We start from the raw sequence: 25,300 nt of genomic DNA, 5'->3' as shown, positions 1-25,300 counted from the left end.
GGCAATACCCTACGATTTATCTTAGAAAATAGATTAAGGAAAGGCAAACCTACATTTCTGGCATTTGTAGACTTAGAGAAAGCTTTTGACAATGTTGACTGGAATACTCTCTTTCAAATTCCGAAGGTGGAGGGGTAAAATGCAGGGAGCGAAAGGCTATTTACAATTTGTACAGAAACCAGATGGCAGTTATAAGAGTCGAGGGGCATGAAAGGGAAGCAGCGGTTGGAAGGGAGTGAGACAGGGTTGTAGCCTGTCCCCAATGTTATTCAATCTGTATATTGAGCAAGCAGTGAAGGGAACAAAAGAAAGATTCGGAGTAGGTATTACAGTTCATGGAGAAGAAATAAAAATGTTGAGGTTCACCGATGACATTGTAATTCTGTCAGAGACAGCAAAGCACTTAGAAGACCCACTGAACGGAATGGACAGTGTCTTGAAAGGAGGATATAAGATGAACATCAACAAAAGCAAAACGAGGATAATGGAATGTAGTCGAATTAAGTCAGATGATGATGAGGGAATTAGATTAGGAAATGAGACACTTAAAGTAGTAAAGGAGTTTTGCTATTTGGTGAGCAATGATGGTCGAAGTAGAGAGGATATAAAATGTAGACTGGAAATAACAAGGAAAGCATTTCTGAAGAAGAGAAATTTGTTAACATTGGGTATAGATTTAAGTGTGAGGAAGTCGTTTCTGAAAGTATTTGTATGTAGTGTAGCCATGTATGGAAGTGAAATATGGACAATAAATAGTTTGGACAAGAAGAGAATAGAAGCTTTCAAAATGTGGTGCTACAGAAGAATGCTGTAAATCAGATGGGTAGATCACATAACATGAGGAGGTATTGAATATAACTGGGGAGAAGAGGAGTTTGTGGCACAACTCGACAAGAAGAAGGGACCGGTTGGTGGGACATTTCCTGAGGCATCAAGGGATCACAAATTTAGCATTGGAGGGCAGCATGGAGGGTAAAAATCGTAGAGGGAGACCAAGAGATGAATACACTAAGCAGATGCAGAAGGATGTAGGTTGCAGTAAGTGCTGGGAGATGAAGAAGCTTGCACAGGATAGAGTAGCATGGAGAGCTGCATCAAACCAGTCTCAGGACTGAAGACAACAACAACAACAACAACAACAACAACAACATGCAACAATTAACTACTGGCATATTTACCATGTGAGGAATCTCTCCAATATCAGCGTCCGTACCTCCAACAACGAAATGAAAAGTTAATGGATAAGGAATATTAGCTTCCTCTTCCAAAGGCCTTTTATACTCATCACATTCTGAAAAGGAGTATGTAGAAATGTGTTATGCATACACAATCTCAATGAAAATGTGATAAAAATTTAAACAATGAAAAATTCAGGATGGAATGTAAAAATGTTATGAAAAGAATAGTTGCTAATGACTATATAGCAGAGATACTGTCAGAGACAGGCACAACAAAACGACTGTCAGAAAGTGAACTTTTAGCCACACACATGCACCTACTCATACAAATGCAACTCATGTGTGAATGAGTTGTGTTTACATTTGTGTGTGTGTGTGTGTGTGTGTGTGTGTGTGTGTGTGTGTGTGTGTGTGTGTTCTATTTTTGACCAAGGCCTTGTTGGGCATCTCAACTGTGTGGTGAGAAGCAAATACCCCTTTCATAATACTGATAATAAATTTGGATGATACACAGGTTGACTAAAATGCAAGTAAGACAGCACATAAAATTAAAGTTCGATTTTGGTTTATCTTCGATTATAATGAAGTGTGCCAAAATAGAATGGTGACATCTTAAGCATGCAAGATAACAGAGCAAAGAGAGTGGCAGAGTATCAGGTGGCTAATCTTGTTGTTTAACGGAGCAGTGTGGGACTCTCCTACCTGTTGTTACAGCACTCCTTACATCAACATTTTTTTTTTATTTTGTCTTCTTTTGTTAAGAGCAAATGGACAATAGTCACATGAAATAGCTAATTTCTTGTTCAAGCTTTATTTAATTGAAATTTATTATTCACTGGAGAGTTTTCAGACTACTGATGATAGTGACACACTCACTTATTGTGAGCATATTTTCTTTGGATGGTTTACTATACATATAAATGATGTGGAGAAAAAATTTTCAAAACTTCTGCAGTTCCAATCTTAAATAATGATTATTTCCAAAACTCAGTACCACAGTTTCTTAGGCCTGACTTTTCTGACTCTAAAGATTTCTATTTCTAAACTTGTTAGTTTTTTATTACTCAATATGGAAAATTGGAATTTCTTGGCATTTTTGTTGCCTCTGGGAATCCTCACATATACAGAAATCAGACACACACACACACACACACACACACACACACACACACACACACACACACACACATGCACAAATAAAATTATTCAAATGGGATGGGAATTGGCAGCTGTGTGTAAATGTACAAACAAATGATTACAATTCAGAAGTATTGAATGATTTATTAAAGTGAAAGAGCTTCACAATTTGAGCAACTCAGTAGTGCATTGGTCCACCTCTGGCCCTTATGCAAGCAGTAATTCAGCTTGTCATTGGTTGACATAGTTGTTGGATGTCCTCCTGAACGATATTAGATCATCAAAATCTTGAGATGGTTGGAGGGCCTTATCCATAATGCTCCCAACATTCTCAGCTGGAGAGAGAGATCTGGCAACCTTGTTGACCAAGGTGGGGTTTGGCAAGCATTAAGGAAAGCAGTAGAAACTCTCACCATGTGTAGGCAGGCATGACCTCACTGGAATGTTAGCCTAAGATGGCTTGCCATGAAGGTCGACAAAACAGGTCATGGAATGTTATTGCAGTACCACTGTGCTGTAGGTGACAAAGTAGTCCTGCTATGAAAAGAAAGATGCTTCCGTAAGATGGCATCTCATACAGAAGTTTTAGTAAGTGGTTCTGTGCAAAATGCCTATATTGCAAATATAAAGTGCATTGTATGTAGTGAAAGACTTTTAAATGGTATTAGACTATGTTCAGTGTGCCAAAAATGGATTCATTTGAACTGTATCTCACCTTTCGATGAAGAAAACACGAAATGCGCCTGTGGTGTAATTAAATGCTGTTTGTGAATGGTGTATTTACAAAAACATGGTAGTGTACATGAAGGAAACATAGTTTCTACATTAGAACAGGACTTATTGTGTGCAAAACAATTTATAAGTAATCTGGAAACAGTAATAAATGAACTCAAACAAGAACAAAAAGTGGAAAATGAGCCCTTTATTAGGCCTACAAAAAACTGGCGTGTGAAACAAAATGAAAAACGCTTCAAATTAAAAACAATGAACAAATATGATCTGCTAGATAAAAATGAAGATACAGTCAACCAGGGAAATAAGAAAAAAGATTTCACATCTCCAGGAAGTACCTGGAAGAAGCAAGAAAATATTAAACATTTGCGAAATCTTGTGCCACGTGAGAAAAATAAGAAAGGTGATGTTTACATATTTTTAACTAGCGATGGAAAAGGCTTAGCAGGTATTATGGCCACTATGCAAAATAAACTAAAAGTAACTGGTTTTACCCGTCTGGGTGCCCCTCTAAATGAAGTTCTAAAAGACTGTGAAACAACAGTGACATGTGTGTTATTATTGGAGGAGGAAATGATGTTTATAAGAACAAAAGTGTAAATGCAACTAGGGCTCCAAGAAAATCGTTAGAAAAACTTATACATTCCGATGTATACGTCGTAAGCATTCCACACGGACATGATCTGATAGAAGCTTCATGTGTAAACAGAGAAATTGTCAACACAAACAGAAAATTCAGGAAGGTATGTAGCTTTTTCTCTAATGTTACATTTACTGAAGCAACAAGATCAGTGAGAGAACATTTCAGAAAGCATGGCCTGCACAGAAACAACTATGGTAAACAAATCCTGTGCAAAGAAATATTAGAAAAAATTAGCAGGACACAAGAACAAGTACGTAGAACCATACCACTGTCAATGAGTGAAGTAATAGAAGATACAATACAGTATCCAGTACCAGACTCAAAACAACCACAAGATGGAAGAACGGAAGAGGAAACTACACTCTGCCCTGAAAAGGAGGGAAAAGAAGTGTCACCACCAGCAGAAAAAGAAGCAGTGTCGACACCAGCAGGAAAAAGAAGCAGTGTCAACACCAGCAGGAAAAAAGCAGTGACCTCACCAGCAGGAGGAGCAGTGTCAACACTAGCAGAAGAAGCTGTGTTGTCACCTACACAAGAAGAAGCTATGACAGACATCCCCCAGGCAAGATACAGGAGAGGAGAGAGAACAAGGAAGCAAAAGCATCTCAAGGACCAGGATTTTTTTGCACCAGCAGGTAAAGAGAAAGGTGCCATACAAAATCAAAAGATCAACACAAATATTAATAATATAAGAATCTTGCAGCAGAATGTACAGTATGCATCCAGTAAGTTAGAACAGACAGAAGTACTAGTAGGTGTGGAGTTACCACATATATTTATTATGTCAGAACATGGGCTGAAAGGAAATGAAATTAATGTTTACAACATACAGGAATATAAAAGAGTTGCAAATTTCTGTAGATCTGAACACAAGGGTGGAGGGATTGCAGTCTACGTACACAGTAATATAAGGGTACTATTCCATGGTCAGTAGACAACTGTAGAGAAATGCTGTTTGAAGCTGCAGCAATACAGACAACATATTATGGGGAGAAATGTGTGATAATAGGTATCTACAGATCACCAAACAGCCAGATAAATGGATTTCTAAAAGAGTTAGAAGTACTGTTGGATAAGGCTAGCAGGGAATTCTCCTATATCAAAAGCAAGATGGCGACGAGTGTAGTGATGCATAGTGAACGAGTGAATAAAAGTTACTGTTCTGTCGTAAAAAAGGAATCCTGTGTAAACTGTAAAAGTGAAATCGAAAAACTAAACGAACGCATTTCAAGTTTACAAAAAGTTGTAGATGTTTTAAGACGTGAGATTTCGTATATAACTAATGAAAACTGTGAGCTGAAGAAGTTGTGCCATATTGTAAATGATAAAACAATAAAGCCACAAAACGGGAACCTGGTGAGTTATGAGAAGTGGAAAGGAAGCGATAGACAGGCATCAAAGGTAGCAAATGAAATTATAATTACAGATAAAAACAGGTACAGTGTTCTGTCAAATAGTAGTGATACCTGCAATAAGGATATGCAAAATGCTAGTGAAGTGATGCAAAACAGTGAAACAACGTTCGAGTGGATAAAAGTGTCACTAAAAGGTAATCCCTTGTCCACTAAAAGAATAACAAACTCTGTAAAATCTGTCACATTTTGCGATAAAAACAAATACGACGTTTTGCAACAAAGTGAAAATACAAATAAACAAAAACCGACGTGTGTGACAAAGAAGAAAGAATCAAAAGTCGACGTCTTTGGAGACAGTCACGCCAAAGGAATTTCTCAAGAACTGCAAGAAAATAGTAAATCAACTACAGTCACAAGCATGGTTAAACCAGGTGCTGGTTTCAAAGAAGTGACGGAAAACATCATAAAATATAACTATGACAAGCAGGACAGTGTTGTAATCTGCACAGGAGCTAAAGACATTTACGAAAACAATGCTATGAAAATGTATAAACAGTTCTTGAGTCTTTTGATAGTACTGTCAAATACAAACATTTTACTGGTGAACTTTACCCACAGGCATGATTTACCTGAATGGTCATGTGTGAATAAGGAAATTCACAGAATTAATGCGAAACTTAAAAGTAGTTGTAGGCTATTCAGCAATGTGAAATTAATTGTCTCAAGCACACTTGACAGAGAATGTTTTATGAAACACGGGCTTCACCTTAACAGAAATGGAAAGGCCAGGTTAGGAAACTTAATAAGGGAAGCAATTAAATGCAATTAAAAAGTGACAGCCACTGAACTGGGATGGTATAAATCTCCAAAAGCAGAAACACCAGCAAAAACAGGAGCAGCACGCAAATGGACCATCCAAAAAACAGTAGCAACAGAGGAACCTACTACTGAACCAACAGCACGAAGAATCCTGTCAGCACCACCACCACATCCACTATCATTACCACCACCACCACTTCCAGCCACAGAAGCACCAGCAGCAACAACAGCAGCAGCAACTGAACCAACAACAACAGTAGCAGCAGCAACAAAACCATCAACAACAGTTGCAGCAACACAACACTGCCTAAGGAGGAGTCAAAGACAAGGTACATCTACATCATTAAATAAGGATTTTTTATGGCTTCAGACAAAGAAATGGAAAAGATTGTGACAAATCAGCAAGAAAATTTGCAGATAAGTCACAACTACTATGGAAAAAGCAGCACATTACCAGGTAATGACAAAAGAGAAAATACTTGCAAAACAGTCAGGATAATGTGTCAGAATATTCAATGCCTCAGAAACAAAGTACTAGATCTAGAAGTAGCTTTAAATAATCTTGCTGATGTCTCTTGTATTTGTTTATCTGAACACTGGTGCAAGGCTAGTGAATTAAGTCTCATAAATATAAGCAAGTTTAATTTAGCAACACATTATTGCCGAAGTGTTTTTAAAAATGGTGGGGTACGCATTTACTCTAGGGTAGGACTGCAGTTCAAAGTGAAAACAGAATTGGACCATCTAAATATAGAAAAACATTTTGAATCATGTGCCATAGAGTTAAACACTGAGGAGAAGAGTGAAAAACTAGTTGTCATTACAGTATATAGATCTCCACTGGGTGACAAAAACATATTCTTCAAAAAAATAGAAGCAGCATTAAACACTTTTTATAGTAATGAAGTGAAATTATTTTTATGTGGAGGTTTTAATATTAACCTGTTAGTTGAAAGTGATGAAAAAAGACAGCTTTTGAGTATACTCAGCAGCTTCCACATGAAACCACTCTTTACAGATGCCACCAGAATAACAGAACTGTCATCTTCTCTTTTAGACAATATTTTCTCAAATATGGAGAATGGTATCACTGAGCCACTAAACGTAAACTTAGGTCTTTCGGATCACAATACACTATTAACATACATAAATTACTCTATCCCCAAGGCAGTAAAATATAAGTGGGGATACAAAAGGCACTTCTATACAGAAAAAGCAAACACTTTCATCCAGTTGTTAGCTAATGAAACCTGGGAAGATGTCTTTGCACAAACTACAACCGAGGAATCTTTCAATGCCTTTTCTAGTACATTCATGTCCCTATTTGGGATGTGTTTCCCAAAAAAGCTCACAAAGATCAATGTCATGCCTAGGAACTCAAGCCAGTGGATAACACCTGCTATTAGAGTATCTAGTCAAACACTAAAACATATCAGTCAACTCAAAAAGATAACAAAGATGAACACTTCACAGATTATGTTAAGACATACAAGAAAATTTACAGGAAGGTGATCAAAAAAGCCAAGACAATGCACAATGACAGTGTAATTGCTGGCTCAGCAAACAAATCAAAAGCTATATGGAATGTAGTAAAAAAAGAAATAGGCCCAAGCAAAAATGTTAGAAATCCAGATGACTTTGTTTTAAAAGATGATCAAGGTGTGCTAGTCAGAAATTACATTAATGACTACTTCATAAATTGTCCAATCAATCTGCATAAAAATTGTCCTAAGATTAGTATAACATCAATCCCAGAAGAACAAAGTGTGAATTCATTATTGCTACCTCCCACAAACAAATTGGAAGTTAATCAAATAATAAAAACAATGAAGAATAAAATGTCCTCAGGGATTGACGAGATACCTTGCTCAGTCATGATGAGATGTGCTAGTGTCATATCAGACCCACTCTCACACATCATAAACATATCATTTTCAGAAGGTGTCTTTCCACAACGATTAAAAATTGCAAAAGTAAAACCATTGTATAAAAAGGGCAATATACATGAAGTGGGAAACTATAGACCAATAGCTTTATTATTGGTATTTTCAAAAGTAATAGAGACAGTCATGAAAAACAGAATTACAAATTACCTCGAGAAATTCAGTCTATTGTCTGTAAACCAACACGGCTTCCGCAAAGGAATGAGTTCAGAGTCAGCCATCACCCAATTCATAGAAAATATTGTAATGGGGCTAGATAAGAACAACAGTACAATAGGAATAAATTTGGACCTCTCAAAGGCATTCAATACTGTCCAACATGATATCCTGCTAGACAAATTAGAATATGTCGGTATACGAGGAGTAGCTAAAAAGTGGTTTCAGTCATATCTCCATAATAGGAAACAGGTAGTAGAAATTGCAACAACAAACAGTAAAAACCAAAGTATTGTTTACAGATCGGATATTCAGACTGTGCCAATAGGGGTACCGCAGGGGAGTGTTCTAGGACCTCTCCTATTTCTTCTTTACATAAATGATATCAAGACTCCAGTAAATAGTACTCACATAACCCTGTTTGTGGATAACACAAACATTGTAGTAACTGACATAAACTGGGTATTGCCAACATCTGCAACCAGAGTTATAGAATATTTGCAAAATTGGTTTCAAGTGAACAAATTAACCATAAATATCTCTAAAACTAATTGTATCCATTACAGGAAAGCAAAGTTACACTCTGATCTAGATCTCAGAATACAAAATAAAGAAATTGTGAGAGTTGCTACCACAAAATTCTTAGGTGTACGTATAGATGAAAATTTAGACTGGAAATCTCAAATCCTGTATCTCTCAAATAAGTTAAGCTCTGCTTGCTTTGTTTTACGTGTTATTAGCTTTGTATGTAGTAGGGAATGTAGCAGAGCTGTTTACTTTGCTTGTATACATTCTGCTATTACCTATGGCCTCATCCTCTGGGGTCATAGTAAGAAAAATCTGAAAACCATCTTCACTCTACAAAAACGAGCTGTTATAATAATTACCAACAGTTCAAGGCTAACTCCTTCAAAGCAATTATTTAAACAGCTGAATATTCTACCCCTACCGTGCCTCTATATACAGAAAAGCGTAATTAATATAAAACAAAATATTAACAATTTCCAATCCAACTCGGATCTACATACTTACAACACAAGAAAGTGCAATGACATTCATATAAAAAGAGTTAACAAGGCTTTGGCGAAGAAACAAACAAACATACAAGGAAGTAGATTGTATAACAAACTACCGGTAAAGATAAAAGAAATAAAAAAATTGTCTTCATTTAAAGAAGCAGTATTCAAATTTTTAATGACCAACTGCTATTATAATGTAAAAGAATACCTGGAATAGCTCCATACTAAACAATTATATTTATGTACTCTGTGCCAATAGTAATTTTTATCTGACTGTTACTATGATCTAAATAAATAATATGTACAAAAGTGCTAGAATTGTATGTGTTTATCTAAATATCAACTGTGTATTCCATGTAAAAAGTCTTTCTCATACATCAATGTAAATAATCAAAGTTGTACATGCTATTTCAATGTGGTCTGATGTTACGTAGTCTACTATGCACATCTGTATTTTGTATAGTATTGTTCACCCTATATGTGTGTATATATGTATATATACTATGTATTTTTTTGACAAAATCCATGCAATGCAAATTGTCCCTGGATGAATAAACTACTACTACTACTACTACTACTACTATATAATTGTAGCTGGTGACCTAAATATTAACACGCTAAAAGACAACTGTTATACAAGGAGTTTTCAAGATCTGATTGAAACTTATGGACTTTATTTAGCAGTAGACAGTCCCACGAGATACTGTAAAAATACAGAAACATTAACAGATCATGTGATCACTAATGTGCAACAGAGCAGGCAGACAGTACAGGTCATAAACACAACTATTGTAGACCACTATGGGGTAGTAGTTGAATTAGTAGGCAACATAGGAAAGCCAGAAAAAATATTTAAAGAGTTTAGACAAACAAAGCAAACGAACATAGATAGGCTACAAAGGCTATTGGAAAGCGAAGACTTTAGTGAAGTATACTTAACAGAAAATGTAGATAAAGGATGGGAATCATTCTGCAAAACATTAGGCCATTACATAGATGTGGCATGTCCATTGTATGTAGAGAAATAAGCAAGAAGATAAATAAAAATTGGGTCACAGTAGAGGTAAAAAGGGAGAGGGAAGAGGTGAAAAGCATGTATGAAAAGTGTCAGTTAAGGCCAACCCAAGAAAACAGGGATGCATATAGGAAAAAGGAAGAAAACATACATCAAACTTATAAAAGACACTACATCAACATATTATGAAAACAAGATAGCAACTTCAACAAATATCACAAAGACCATATGGTCTCTCATAAATGAAAAGAGGAAAGGTGCAGGTGTGGAAAACACAGATAACATAACACGTAAGGTAAATGGGGAGGGGGGAACTGAGGGATGCACAAAATGTCAGCAATACTTTAAACAAACACTATATATGAAAGTTGTGGACAAATTAATAACTCAAAATAATATTTCCAAAATAAACACAATAAAAATTCCATGCGAGACAAAATGTTTATTCCTGACCCTAACTAATTAATCAGAAATTGTAAAAGTAATACATAGCCTAAAAACAAAAAAACACTGAGGGACTCAATGGTATATCCACTAAACTAATTGATTGCTGCTCACAATGGGTAGTAAAGCCATTGACCTGTCTGATAAACATATCTATAGAAAAAGGAATATTTCCAATGTGCCTGAAAAAGAGTAAAGTGATCCCTATACATAAAGGAGGCTGCAAAAAGACCCAGGAAACTACAGACCTATAACCATTACATCTGTACTCTCTAAAATAATAGAAACCATAATAAAATACAGAATATTAAATTTTATACAAACATACAATATTCTAAATGATGAACAACATGGATTCAGATAGGGCAAATCTACCAAAACAGCAATAGCTGAATTCCTAACACTGGTAACTAAAGCACTTGATGAACAGAAGTAAGTCTGTGATATGTTCCTGGACCTATCTAAAGCATTTGATTGTGTACGTCATGACATCCTATTAGAAAAGCTTTATCTTCATGGTATAAGGGGAAAAGCAGCAGACATCATTAAATCGTTTTTGGAAAATAGAAAGCAGTGTGTAGCAATCAAGCAAAAAGTGAAAAATAATATTACAAGTGTCTTTTCAAATTATGAAATTGTTACATATGGAGTTCTATGTCATTTTTATGATGTACTACAAGGACGCTAATAAATTGAATTGAACCATACACTAACAGGCTCACTCTGTGACAAAGCAAGCTGGGATATTTTTACTTCCCCTCTTGTTTTGCCATCTGCCTGTTTAAATTAGTTTTTCCAATTTTAACTAATTACCATACTATTAATGTACATGAGTATAATCCGCTTTTTCATAAAAGAAAAGGTTGGCCATCAGTTTTAAAGAATATAATACCAGATCTGATTTTGTGCTTAGCTTTAGGTATGTAATTGTTTTTCTAATTTATTTTGACTATTCCTCGTTAGTATCTATTGTTGCAGAGTGAAATTAGTAATAGTTTTTTAACTTAAATTCTATTGTTGACTTATAAACAATATAAAGTCTGCAATAATTATAAACATTTGGAAGACAAAACGCTAGCATTCTTAAAGGATCTACTTGGCCCAATTCGAAAACATGTTAGTAAATCCATCCCTTAATTAATCCCAAAGTAATTAACAATTTTGTCAGAAGTATTGTTTGTGTAACAATATCTGTTAATTTCATCAACTAAACAAATAATTCGGCCTAACTCACGTAGTAGAAGAAACAAGAACAAATTTTTCAATGTATTCAGTTAGTTTAATGAGTAAAGTTTGAACTGTAATTTCTATAAATTAAACTTTGAACAATGTTTAGTTTCAGTACCTATTATTGTGAGGTTATATAAGGGCCCAAATCCATGGCCAATCAGACAGGAAACCTGTGTTAACTAGAACAACAATAATGCTTCAACTTAACTGTGAAATAACTGTTACACAATTAGGCCGTGTGTTAAAACAATAAGTGTCTGCTACATGTGTACCTTTCTATTCTTCAAGAACTGTAAACTTTGTAGTTAGGTTTCTACTTCTCATAGATGTTCAATAGTAAACTATTGTAGCAGTACGTGAACGTTTGCCTGTAAATTATTAAAGAGGCTTATGGAAAGTTAAAACAATAGTGCACTGGCCACATGTAACTGTGTTTTATTGGGGGCATGGGTGGGGGTGAGGGTTGTGAACAGTGAAATTAAAGTACTGTGAAATGCAACTGTGCACATATTGACTACAATATTTACAGTATTTCTTTTTTATTTTTATTTTATTGAACTGGGGACCTAGCAGTGGTTCACAATCCCACAACAGGCTACAGCAGTCCACCCCCCCCCCCCCCCCCCCCGCCCCTTCTGGGAACATCTCACACCAGACGAGTGTAACCCCAAATGTCTGCATGGTAGAGTAATTATGGTGTACATTTAAATGGAGACAGTTTTTGCAGCAACCGCCGACATAGTGTAACTGAGGCGGAATAAGGGGAACCAGCCTGCATTCGCCGAGGCAGATGGAAAACCACCTTAAAAACCATCCACAGACTGTCTGGCATGCTGGATCTCAACACTAATCTGGCAGGTGGATTCGTGCCAGGGACTGGCATGCCTTCCTGCCCAGAAAGCAGTGCATTAAACCCCACGGCTAACCGGGTGGGCTTATTTACAGTAGTCAGCGTTGGAATTACAAATCCCATTTTTTGACCAGTGTAGCAATGCTTATCTATTTGACAATATTATAAATTAATGATATGAATTAATCATTTCGTTTGGTAAGTCACATGATCTTGGTTTTTTGACAATATTATAATATTGATGTCAGCAACCAATGGAAATACGTAATTATCTGCATAGTATTTTTTAGCAGATGTTTCTGATTCGAGAACCATTTGTTTAAATATGTACACTAGTTATCTGAAATATACTCGAGTCCCCAATTTGGAGCCTCTAGGCAGCTTGAACTGCATGCCACAGGAACTTAGCAGGAGGTGTGCCAGTCTTGTGCAGCTTTGTGTTGCTGCACAATAAACCCTGTGTGCAAAGGTTTTTTTAATTGAATCAGGGGGATAGGTATGTGGATCAATTTATTAATAATGATACTACAATGTTACATCTCCAATTAATCTAAACTCTTCTACTGTACCATGTCCTCTCATCCATGTAAACACTCCTGCTGGCCCTGCTGTTCTCGTATTGTATGTAGACAATGTTAAAGGCATATCACTCGTATAAAATGATTTACTGAAGTCCTTATTAGCAATTTCAGATGTACAAAATATTTTATACACTACACATCCCTCTCATTAGTCCAGCTAAGGCAACAGATTTGTATCTAACCATAGCCACAGTAATCCATCCATTGTCATGACCAAGTGATCCAGTACCATCAATAGTGAAAGACATCCTGCACGAAACAGAAACACATAAAGACCTGAAAGGAGATTGGTTTGTGGAGTTCCTTTGACAGGCCAGAGCCTCCAAAATTTTTGGTTTGTGCAGTTCCTTTGACGGCCCAGAGGATCCAAATGTTTTAGTGTACATATTGCTGAAAATCTAGATGGGAAGAAGCATATTACTGAGCTTCTCATACAATTAACCAGCTACTTTTGCTCTTCATACAACTGCTAATCTTAGAAAAATACTTATCAATCTCCTGACATATCTTGCTTATATCCACTCAACAACATCTTATGGAATAATTTTCTGTGGTTGGTTACCACTAAGCAAGAAAGCATTGACTGCACAAAACTGAGTGGTAAGAGCAATATGTGGTGTTCACCAATACTTGTCACACAGGTACCTCTTCAAGCACATACGTATTCTATCTATGGTGTTATGGTACATATATTTGCTAATCAAATTTGTAATAAATAATCCATTACAATTTGAGAAAAAGAAGTGGTGTCCTTTCCTACATAACTAGAGGGAAAAATTACCTTTATTACCCATTGTTAAAACTGTCAGTGACTCAGAGTGGAGTCCAGTAGGCAGCCACAAAAATTTTTGATCATTTTCCCAGTATTCATTTTCCCAATACCATAAAATGTCTGATAGGTAGTGAAGCAAGTTTCAAATCTAATTTAAAATCATTTCTCTTGGACAACACCTTCTATCCTATTGAATATCTGCTTAAAAACTGGTAACCAGGAAAGAAGTAGTGTAGTTGCATGAATAGGATTAAAAATAATGATTTGTTCATTATTGGTAACAGTAAGCATGTAAACAAATCCTGTAAATAGACTTATTCCACATCATTTAAATAAAAGGATCATTCAGATTATGTATGGAACATATAACTAACTAACAATATTTTAAGTGATAAACAGTGTAAAGACACTCTTTCGTCTTACAAAATGGAAAAAAATTACAGTTCATCATGTAAATAGTGCAGTAAATATATTACAAAAGGCATAAACTGGGCAAAGTGCAACATTTCGCTTCATGAAAGTGAACAAAAATTAATTTCAATGATCACACACACACACACACACACACACACACACACACACACACACACACACACACACACACACACACCATTCATGCGCAAATGACCACCAGCACCAACAGATAGTGTCAGGATGTTGTGGTGGGGGGAAAAGGGAGCAATAGAGGCAAGGAGTGGGAAACGACAGGCAGATACATTGGCAGTGGTTGGCAAATAAACAGGATTGGATATAAGAATCGAGAGGAGATGATAGGACAGAAGGGATGGAAACTGTTGTGTGGAGAGTCTGAGGACTGTCTGTTACTGTAGGTTGAGGCCAGGATAATCACAGGAGTGAAGAATGTATAGTAATGATAACTCCCATCAGCGCAGTCTAGAATAGCTGGTGGCGGAGGGAAGGATACAGATGACTCAGATAGTGAAGCAGACATTGAAATCAAGTGTGTTATGTACAGCTGCATGTTGTGCACAAGACAGAATACTTTGCTCTTGGCCATGGATTGGATGTGGCTGTGCGTCCTTGTGAACAACTGGTTGGTAGTCACACCAATATAAAACACGTTCAGTGACTGCAGCAGTGCAGGTAAATGGCATGGCTGCTTTCACAGGTGACCCAGCCATTGATGGGGTAGGATATAGCTCAGGCAGGCTGGAAAAAGAAATGATGGGTGGGTGGATTGGGCAGGTTTTGCACGTGGGTCTTCCACACGGATGTAATCCTTGTGGAAAGGGGTTGGGATTGGGAGTGGTGTAAGATGGACTAGGGTGTTGTGGAGGTTGGGTGGGTGACAGAATGCCACTTAATGAGGGATGACAAGTATCTCAGGTAGGATGTCCCTCATTTCATGGCATGATGGTAAGTAATCAAAGCCCTGGCAAAGGATTTGGTTTAGTTGTTCCAGTCCAGGGTGGTGGTGCTGGGAGATGAAGGGGAAACTCTTTCATTGCTGGTAATTGGGCGGGGGGGCATTTGGGGGGAGGGGGGGGGGGGGAGTGGCATGGGAAATTTGATAGCAGATGAGGCTTGGGGATAGTGTCTATCTGTTGAGGCCTTGGTGGAACTCTCAGAGTACTGAGCAAGGGAATTTTTGTCACCGCATGTCCCCAGCTGGCCAAGCTGGATGACGGGGAATTTTGGCTGTGAAAGGGATGACCGCTATCAAAATGCAGGTACTGTTGGCAGTTGGGTTTAATGTGGGCAGAGGTGCAATGAACCCATTACAGAGGAGGAAGTCAACATCTAGGAAAGCAACATGCTGGGTTCAAGATGACCACTTGAAGTGGTTGGAAAGGAATGTATTGAGGTTTCGACGGAAAGAAGATGGGATGTCTTGGCCATGAGTCCAGAGCATAAGGATATCATCAATGAACCTGAATCAGACTAGCAGTTTGGTGTTTTGGGAGGCTTGTAAGGACTCCTCTAGACGATCCATAAAAAGATTGGCATAGAAGGGTGCCATGCATGTGCCCATGGCTGTGCCATGGATTTGTTTATATATCTTCCCCTCAAAGGAGTAGTAGTTGTGGGTTAGGGTAAACTTAGTAAGGTGAATGAGGAATGAGATAGTGGGTCTGGTATCTGAAGGACCTTGGGAAAGGTATTGTTCAGTAGCTGTAAGACCATGGGCATGAGGGATGTCTGTGTATAGCAAGGTGGCATCAACAGTGACGAGTAAGGATCCATGGGATGAAGAGGTGAGGGAATTGTGGAGAGTTGGAGAATGAAGTGTTTGGTGTATTAGTCTTTTTAACGTATTTTTTGCATATTTTACATATTCGTGTGTAATTCTACATATCTGTGCATACTGTTTCATGTCTGTGTGTATTTTTGCTTATCTGTGTGTATTTTTTCTTGCTCCATCTCTCTGCAGCAGCTGAGGAAAATAACCCTTTCCCTGGCTAAAACCTAGTCTCACATCCTGTTTCTCAAATGTTGCCTAAATCATCAAATCCCCCCAAATGGCTTAACCATAAAGATTCCTGTCTCTCAATCCTACGCCTCCCTTCACAATGACCTACACCTTTTCAAATTCTGCCAATCCCAGATCCTCACAAACCTGGTACTGTAAAAACACATCTCTGTAGCACTGGCATCCCATAACCACCTCTGCTCCCTCCAGAATATACTAATATACTAATGCTCTGCAACCCCTATTCCATACATCACACACCGAGCGAGGTGGCACAGTGGTTAGACACTGGACTCGCATTCGGAAGGACGACGGTTCAATCCCACGTCCGGCCATCCTGATTTAGGTTTTCCGTGATTTGCCTAAATTGCTCCAGGCAAATGCCAGGATGGTTCCTTTCAAAGGGCACGGCCGACTTCCTTCCCCGTCCTTCCCTAATCCGATGAGACCGATGACCTTGCTGTCTGGTCTCCTTCCCCAAGAACAACCAACAACCAACATAAATCACAGGTTTGAAATTGAGTCACTTGCTCTCTATTACCTGGAGGAGCATTCCAGACACCACCTACATAATTTATGCAACCTGCTAACATGCTACTGCTGCCTTGGGGCACCACTTTCCAACCCCCATTGTACCCACAGTGTTCCTATTCATCCATCCCTCACAGCAGCTAAACCTTTCCTAGCTGACATTTCCAACTTGCCACCCCTCCAACTTCCTTCAAACCCTCCACCAAATCCAGGGAGAAAACATACCTGTAACACTGTTGTTAACCTTTCCACCACAGGCCCTCAGCTCCAGAGAAGTTTCAGTCCTATCTAAATGGCTCACCTTTAGTCCTACATCGAAATTTAACCATGCTGGGCTTGTTAGAGATCTGCTCTTCTCCCCCCAATCCCTGCAGTGGAGGCCCTTCTTTGCCACCAGGTCCTCCAAGCAAAACCGCCATAATTCAACAATGAATTCTGCCTCTTTCATTTCATACCACCATCCAACTGTGATTCTCCCACTCTCTTTTCTAACCACTTGCTGGTCGCCCTCCAGGAATTACTTAACTCCAACTTAGACACACCATCCATTCCCAAGTCCCTTCCTCAGAACACCAACCTTTTTGCAGCAGAAAGAACAACCACACACAACCTTAAAACAAATCCTGACCAAATCATCCTACTTGCATACAAAGCTTCCACCACAGTTGTTATGAATCATAGTGACAACCTGGCAGAAGACTTCCATCAATTATCTGACTCATACCAACCACTACCTTCACTGTCTCTCCACCACCCCAAGCATTTACCTCCTGGATCTCTACTTGTCACTGATGATGCCACCTCCCTCTACACCAAAATCCCTCATGCCCACAGTCTTACTGCTGTTTAACACTATCATTCTCAACGTCCTTCAGACTCCAAACCCACTACCTCATTTAACATATACCTAACTAACTTTATCCTAACCTGAAACGACATCTCATTTGAAGGTAATGTATATAAACAAATCTGCAGCATGGCCATGGGCACCCACATGGCACCCTCCTATGCCATCCTTTTTATAGGTCATCCAGAGGAGACCTCCCTAGCCTTCCAGAACACCAAGACCTTCGTGTGGTTCAGGTTCATTGATGATATCTTCACAATCTGGATTCAGGACCAAGACACCCTATCTTCGTTCCTTCACAACCACAACACCCTCTCTCCAAACTCCTTCACATGGTCCTCCTCAACCCAACATGCCACTTTACTAGATGTTGACCTCGTCCTCTCTGATGGCTCTGTCCACACCTCTGCCCACATTAAACCCAACAACTTCGAACAGTACCTGCATTCTAACAGCTTGTGATGAAGTAAATTGGGGTATTTTTACTTCCCCTCGTGTTTTTCCATCTGCCTCATTAAAATTCATTTACTTATGTCTGACTAATTACCGATAACATATGTGAGTATAATGTGCAATTTCATAAAAGAGGAAGGTTGGCCCTGAGTTTTAAAGAATATAATACCAGATCTAATTTAGTGCTTAGTTTTATGTATGTCATTGATTTTCTAATTTATTTTGACTATTCCTAGTTAGCATCTCTTGCTGTAGGATAAAATCAGTAAATGTTTTGTAACTTAAATTCTATTGTTGACTTGTAAACAAATATAAATTATATAATAATTATAAGCTTTTGGAGGAGTAACTAATGGTATTCTTAATGGATCTATTTGGCTCTATTCAAAAACATGTTAGCAAAGCCAGCTCTTAATTAATTCCAAAGTAATTACCAGTTTTCTCAGAAGTATTGTTTGTGTAACTGTATCTGCTAATTTCATCACTTAAGCAAATAATTTTGGCAAACTCTTGTAGTAGAAGAAACTGTTACAACGATGCAAGTTTTTGAAGTATTCAGTTAATTTAATGAGTTAAGTTTTAATTGTAATTTCTTAAATTAAACATCAAACAATGTGTAGTTTCAGTGCCTACTATTGTGAGGATATATAAGGGCCCAATTTTTGGTCCCGAGACAGTCAGTCCGTGGCCGAGTTTCAGACAAGAAACCTGTGTTGGTTAGATCAACAACTATGCTTCAACTTAACCATGAAATAAGTGTTACACCAATAGACCATGTGTTAAAACAATGATTTCAAATGCATACAATGCACATTCTTTCACAGACTGATAGATAGATAGACAGATAGATAGAGAGATAGATAGATCAGTCAGCCAGTATGTCCATCAGTCAATCGCAACATCTGATAATTCAAAAACCTTAAGAAAAACTGGAACTTACTCTCTTCACTAACACGCTTCCTAATTTGCTGACTTGAAGTGTTACCAGATTGTGTAGTGGGAGACTGGAACTTTGAGACAAGGCTGCTGTTTGGTGAAGTGGTTGTTGAGTCAGGTATTACATTTGGTTGTGTGTCAGGCTTCCTGTAGGAATAAATAATCCCAATTAAGCTATGAAAATAGGACACAGGAGTAACATCTGTTGAAAAAGTCTATATCTTATAATATTGAGAAATATGTAAATTTCATAATTTTGTGACTTCTCAGCACATCAATTGCATGTGCCTTATATTTAGATGCTAGCCTAAGATGAACAGTCCTTTAGAAAAATTAGTATGATGTTTCCATTTAACACCACATTTGAAAACAGACAAATAATTTTGTATGGATTATTGCTGAGGGATGCTTCAATAACAAATAAAACTAACTGAGACCTATTTAGAGCAAAGTATATAATCTGTAACTCAATGTCTGGGCTACAGGTTTTATTTGTCACATCAATTATCTTCCCTGAAGTATTGTGTGTGTTCTGTTTTAAAGATTCCATTCAAATGTTCACTATGTTGTACTGTAACCAGATTGCTTATCAGTTATGTATTGTGTTCTCCAATTTTAATGGCAGTATGAGAGAAGACATCCACTCACTGCACAGCATATTATTTATCTTGTCTGAAGTGATTTAGGTAAACACAGAAAATGTAAATCATATGAGTAATTGTCTTTCCTCATTCCATTGTTTGTATTCTATCACTGATTTCCAAGTACTGTGTTACTTTACTTGATTTCAAATATTTCTATGCATTATATGCATTATTGTTACGGGAACTGCACTATTCATACACTCATTCATTCCTTCATTATGATCTGACAGTCAAATAATCAAAGAGACTGTACCAGGATTTGGCACAAACAAAGGTATAAACAAATGTAGTGAAGCAGCCATTAGGAACTGAATTACTGACTGCTATCAACCATTTATGTTTACCTGAGCTAAATTTAACACAGTAAAACTAACAAGAAACTTTGACTCTGAAAAGGGTTGCAGCTTCCTTATTTGCACCACATAAATGCTGCTGATCTCTTTCTAGCTTGTTACAAGGAAGACCATATTGCTGTTCCTCACAGAACAACAGTTCTATTTGTACACTTATTTTTATTCTCACTACATGTTTTGGAGAACTGTATCTTGGTCATCAGATCTTGTGGCACTACGCCACCATATTTTATGTTAATTGTGATTTTTGTTTTATTCCTGTAGCGTGTTTTGTCAATATTTTCCTTTGTTTCCTGCAATGAAGCTGAAGCGTAGCCATATTTACGTATGCAAATGTTCTCTTGGTACCAGCACCTCCATCAAATGTGGTTGAAAATTTGGTATGTGGAGTCAATATACTACAAATAATGTGGCCCAAAAAGGATTTGCAGTTCAAACACTTTGCTTGCACTTCAGTTGCTGAATGAACTACTGTTTATGGCCAGATCATGTGTCACCTACTATAATTTATGCACCGATGAACAGCTTGCCACGTACTACACTCCTATAATGTGACTGAGTGCAATAACCTAGTACTTATGTGATTAAACACAATTATTAACATGCAGCAAGTAAATTAATAACACAGTTACCAAGTAGAGATCACAAATCACTGTCCTTGCCATCTAACAGTCAACTTGACTGGTTGGTTTAAGGTTTAAAGGGACAAAACAATGAGGCCATCAGTCCCTCCTACCTGAAACAGACAATTCAACAACACTACACATAATTGAAAGGGATACATAAAACCCAAGAAAAGAAAACCCCAAGGTTTATCAGAGCTCAACAAAGCCTAGAGAGAAAACAAGGAAGAAGAAAAGAGGGAAAGGAAGGAAGTCTGGTGAGGTGCTCAGTCCAGGGAGCAGCTGAAGGCCCTCAAAGGCAGAAACTGTGAGAACATGTGAGAAAGGGAAGAAGAGTGAGGAATAGATAGGGCAAGGTCTGAAACAGAACATGAGGCACAGACAGCCATTGCCCAGTCAGGACAGAGGTGGCAGGGGGGTGTCCTGTCAACTTTCAATGGGCTGACAAGGCTGACATCATCCCTTAGAGAACGTGATAAAAGCCTCTATTATCAATAAACTATAAAACCAGTTCAGCCACTGAGGCATCATCTGCTAACACCAGGGGTAGTGAGTGAGGAGGATTGCGTCCACTGCAGGGTGACTAGGTTAGGACAGTCCAAAAGGATTACAAATCCTTAGAATTTGGTGGCATAATACTGATTGAAGGTTTGGTGCCAGAATACAAATGTCAAGAGGCGGCCTGCCAATGAGTTCATTCCCTGGGATCTTGATGTGACTTAAGGGTCCAGACAAAGCTCACCAAGCATCCACATTGTCTGTTGGTGAATAGGGAATCATGGATCATCAGGACCAAGAAATGAAAAGGAAAACACTGGTAAACACCTTATAAACTGCTCAAGGAGTAGCTACAGATGGGGAAGGATTCACCAGTGCAGAAATGAATATGCTCAAGAGCACGAGAGATGGCTACCAACTATGCAGTGGAAACATTGCAGCCATTTGGTAAGGAGCAGAATTCATTACATCCCACATGATTGTAAGTAAAGCCAGTATGTTTGGCAACCATCACGCCACCAGTACAGACTACTTCTGAACCATAAAACATGCCCAGAATGACGAAGAATTGCAGCTGAGGACCTCAGGCAGAGCCAAGTCTTTCAGACCTTATGATAGGTCAAGACAGAGCTGTGGATGGGGGATGCAGCATGGAGATGTATGTGAGCAGGCTCAGAGAAGAAATGATAAATGGAAAGCTGCAGTTTTGGAAAAAAGGGATGGGATGCACATGGTGGTCATAACCTCAGACTTGGGCCCTCATTGTGAGAGGCATATCTCTGTATCTGGGAAGAGGGGATGGCAGTTTGGGTGCTCCAAGGAGCAAAAGATGCAGAACACATAAGCAATCAGCTGTTGCTGGCAGAGAACTCACAAAAGGGGAATCCCTGCCTCCACTAGAAGGCTGATCATGGGGCTAGTCTGAAAGGCAATAGTTGCCAGTCAGTCATGCTACACAAGGAAAAGGCAACCCAGTCCACATTAGTACAGGCTCACCTGGGACGCTGTCCAGGCAAGTGCTGCTGAAAGAAAGATAAGATGGCCAGAAAATGATCACTGTCATACAAATCATGAACTTCACATTGAATGGAAGCATCAATTGCTGAGGAAGAGCCATGTGCCACACTGAAGAGTGGGCACTCTAGTGTTGAGGAGGCAGAGATCAAGCCCTGCTAGCAGGCCTTAACAGCCCTGCCCCCATCAGTGGTCACAGTACCGCTCCACAGACGATTATGGGCATCAAAACCAACAATGAGAAGGATGGTAGATGGGAGATGTTGAAGGAGGGGAAGAAGAGCAGGAAGTGTACAAGGCCAGTTGGGTGGGAGGGGGGGGGGGGGGGTGTTATAAAGATTGCATATCGTTACTGCACAGTGTAAATGGATCTGAATGGTTACCATTTTTAGTGCGGTATGAAGAGGAACCATGGAACTAACCACGTCTGTGGACCAACGTACAGACACCACGTTAGGCTTGCAAAGGGCTGGCCTACTTCCGGCAGAAGGCTTGGAAACCATGAAGAGTCAGTGAATGAGTATGCGTGAAATGAGATTCCTGCAATACAAAAAAAGCTCCAGAGTAGGGAGAAAGAAGAGACTGCAATTATGGAAGGTCATGGTAGTAACCATTACAGTCCATAGGAGGACAGTAGTTGTGCCAGCCGCTGGGGGCGAGCGGTTCTAGGTGCTTCAGCCCGGAACCACACTGCTGCTAAGGTTGCAGGTTCGACTCCAGCCTCGGGCATGCATGTGTGTGATGTCCTTAGGTTAGTTAGGTTTAAGTAGTTGTAAGTGTAGGGGACTGATGACCTCAGATGTTGAGTCCCACAGTGCTTAGAGCCATTTGAACAGTAGTCATAGAGTCTGTAACACCTCCAATTTACCTATCTTGAGCCGATCAGATCTGATAGCAATAGCAGCCCAAAATAATTATTAATTAATGTGACCGTGTACCTAATGGGGCTGGCAATTGGATTTGACTGCTACGGAGTTGTTACATTCCATTTTTGTCCTTCTCAAAGGCTGTAATAATGAAATGTCTGGTGACAAGAAGAACGCCAACACAGCTTCATTAATCAAGAACCTATATTCGTCTCTAAAACACAAGAAAAAGGAGACAGCCACTGCCTTCGTCATACATATTTAATAACGGCTAATCTTGGCACAGGCTTCTTCATTATTCATAATTGTCACACGCTAAATACAATCACTGCAATCCAACACTGCAATCCAACACTGCAATCCAAATGATGCCGGCGCGGTAGACGCAAAACCACAAATATCGGCACAGAAATATCACTGATCACTCTCGTAATTGTACTTCTTCACTTTCCCGTATTATTCTAAGGCAAAGGGGTTAAACTGCAGTGATGGCCACTCCCTTTGTCGGTCAGCCTCGTATTACCGCAACAGGCCTCCACACGGCTCGGCCCGCAACTTGGAAACTGACTCAACTCACACTCGCTCTCGCAACCCGACACTATCGATTGTTTGCCCTGTCGACCTGTGCCGAGTGCAAACTTATAGTAAGGGCCTACGGACCCCTTACAAGTCCAAATAAATTAGAGGGATGGGCCAATACACCCTGGGATGATGAGAAGTCTCATCCCAAAACTTCTCCTTTGGAGGGTGAGAGGAGGTGTGGCTGGGAAGAGAGTAAGTTGTAGCATTATCAGGAACTGAAAGTCAATGAGCAGCCTTGAGGTCCACAGAGTATGGGTTACACATCTGACGCAAACTAACAGGCTGGAGACAGTGGGTAGGGGGCTCCTAGAGAGACCCCATCCCCAGTGTGGCCAAGAGAAATAGATTTTAAAATTTTATGAAGCATTTTGCCATTGGAGCAAAATAGCAATTGTATAAAATGCTAAAAATCAAATAAAAACAGGCTCAGCAGCATCTTCAGATTTTTATTCATTATCAACCAGTTTCAGCCCTTTCCTCAGACAATCTTCATGTTTTCCCTGGTGAAATTCAGTAACAATATATATTATTATAGAGGGATGAAAATACAGCTAAGCAATATCTAACATATAAGCTACAATGATGAAAAAGTATGATGTTACATGTGTTATGGTTGCTGTTGTCAGCAGATAGAACAAGATTAATATTAGTAAGAAGGTCACTGCTGAATAAGGCAGCTGTAGTCGAGATTATATCCTGTAAGCTCCACCCATTGCCTACAGTATTACGTCGCTGACAACCAATCATGCATGAGGTATGATATATTGATTTGGTTAGTTGAATTAGTAAGAAAAACAGATACAGGAATGAATACAAAAATTACAAACACAAAATTTTACATTTCTAATTGTATCATAATTAATTTAAGTAAAAGAAGTAAAATGACAAGCATGCTGTAACTTTTATTGTGTGCAGGCTGCCCCTGTGGGCATTTGTATGTACTTGCTGCATCAGAGACAGCTGTATTTGACTGCTATAGCAATGGCTTGCCAGTATCGATAGTTGAACTGTGGCAAGGTCCAACACAGATACCGTGGCAGAGGGTGGAATGCTGATGGGTAGCAGAAATCTGGTAGCTTGGAAGTTGATCTTTGTGCTTCACTTTTGCTGGACAGTAGTAGCAAAGACTGACTGCCACAATATGGCCTCCAGTGGTCAGAATAAACAACTTGTGTGATCACTTGCATGGACTGTAAGTTACTGTTTAAGGTCCTGGTTATAAACTCGGACAATGTTATCTTCAAAATCTCTACGTATTACTTAGTATTAATGAAATATTCCTATAATCATGTAATGCTGTATTGATGTAATGTTGTAGCAGTGGGTGGACTCTTATAACAAAACATACTAATCTGCCTTCGAAAGTACTGTGTGTTATACTGGAATTCATGATATGGTCTACATATGAGACATGGTCATGACAGATGTGATGATGTGGCTTACACTGTTTCAATCCTAATCTGTGAAGATGATCTGTGACTGAAACTTGTTGATATTTGGGTTTTAAATAAAAAGGCAGCTGATAGCCAAACATGCATTTTATACATTACCTGATGGCTGTTAATAGTCAACATCCAAAAATGACCAAAAGTATAGTTCCACCAATAGACACATGTGAAAGCAAAAGGGACAAACTATTTAGCTTTGA

General features: G+C 38.7%; 1 protein-coding gene across 1 annotated transcript in view; it reads right to left on the bottom strand.

Annotated features, from left to right (window-relative positions):
- Positions 1 to 25,300, bottom strand: part of LOC124777028 (serine protease snake-like) — a 215,150-nt gene that overhangs the window by 85,066 nt on the left and 104,784 nt on the right. Inside the window, exons 5-6 of the mRNA XM_047252284.1 lie at positions 19,077 to 19,219; positions 1,179 to 1,291 (exon numbers count right to left, since the gene is read on the bottom strand). Of these exons, the coding sequence (XP_047108240.1) occupies positions 1,179 to 1,291; positions 19,077 to 19,219 (256 nt within the window). The remainder of the gene's footprint in view (positions 1 to 1,178; positions 1,292 to 19,076; positions 19,220 to 25,300) is intronic.

Source organism: Schistocerca piceifrons, chromosome 2 (genome assembly GCF_021461385.2).
Source record: "Schistocerca piceifrons isolate TAMUIC-IGC-003096 chromosome 2, iqSchPice1.1, whole genome shotgun sequence".
NCBI lineage: Eukaryota > Metazoa > Arthropoda > Insecta > Orthoptera > Acrididae > Schistocerca > Schistocerca piceifrons.
Note: the sequence above shows the minus strand (reverse complement) of the source record. Positions and strands in the feature narration are given on the sequence as shown.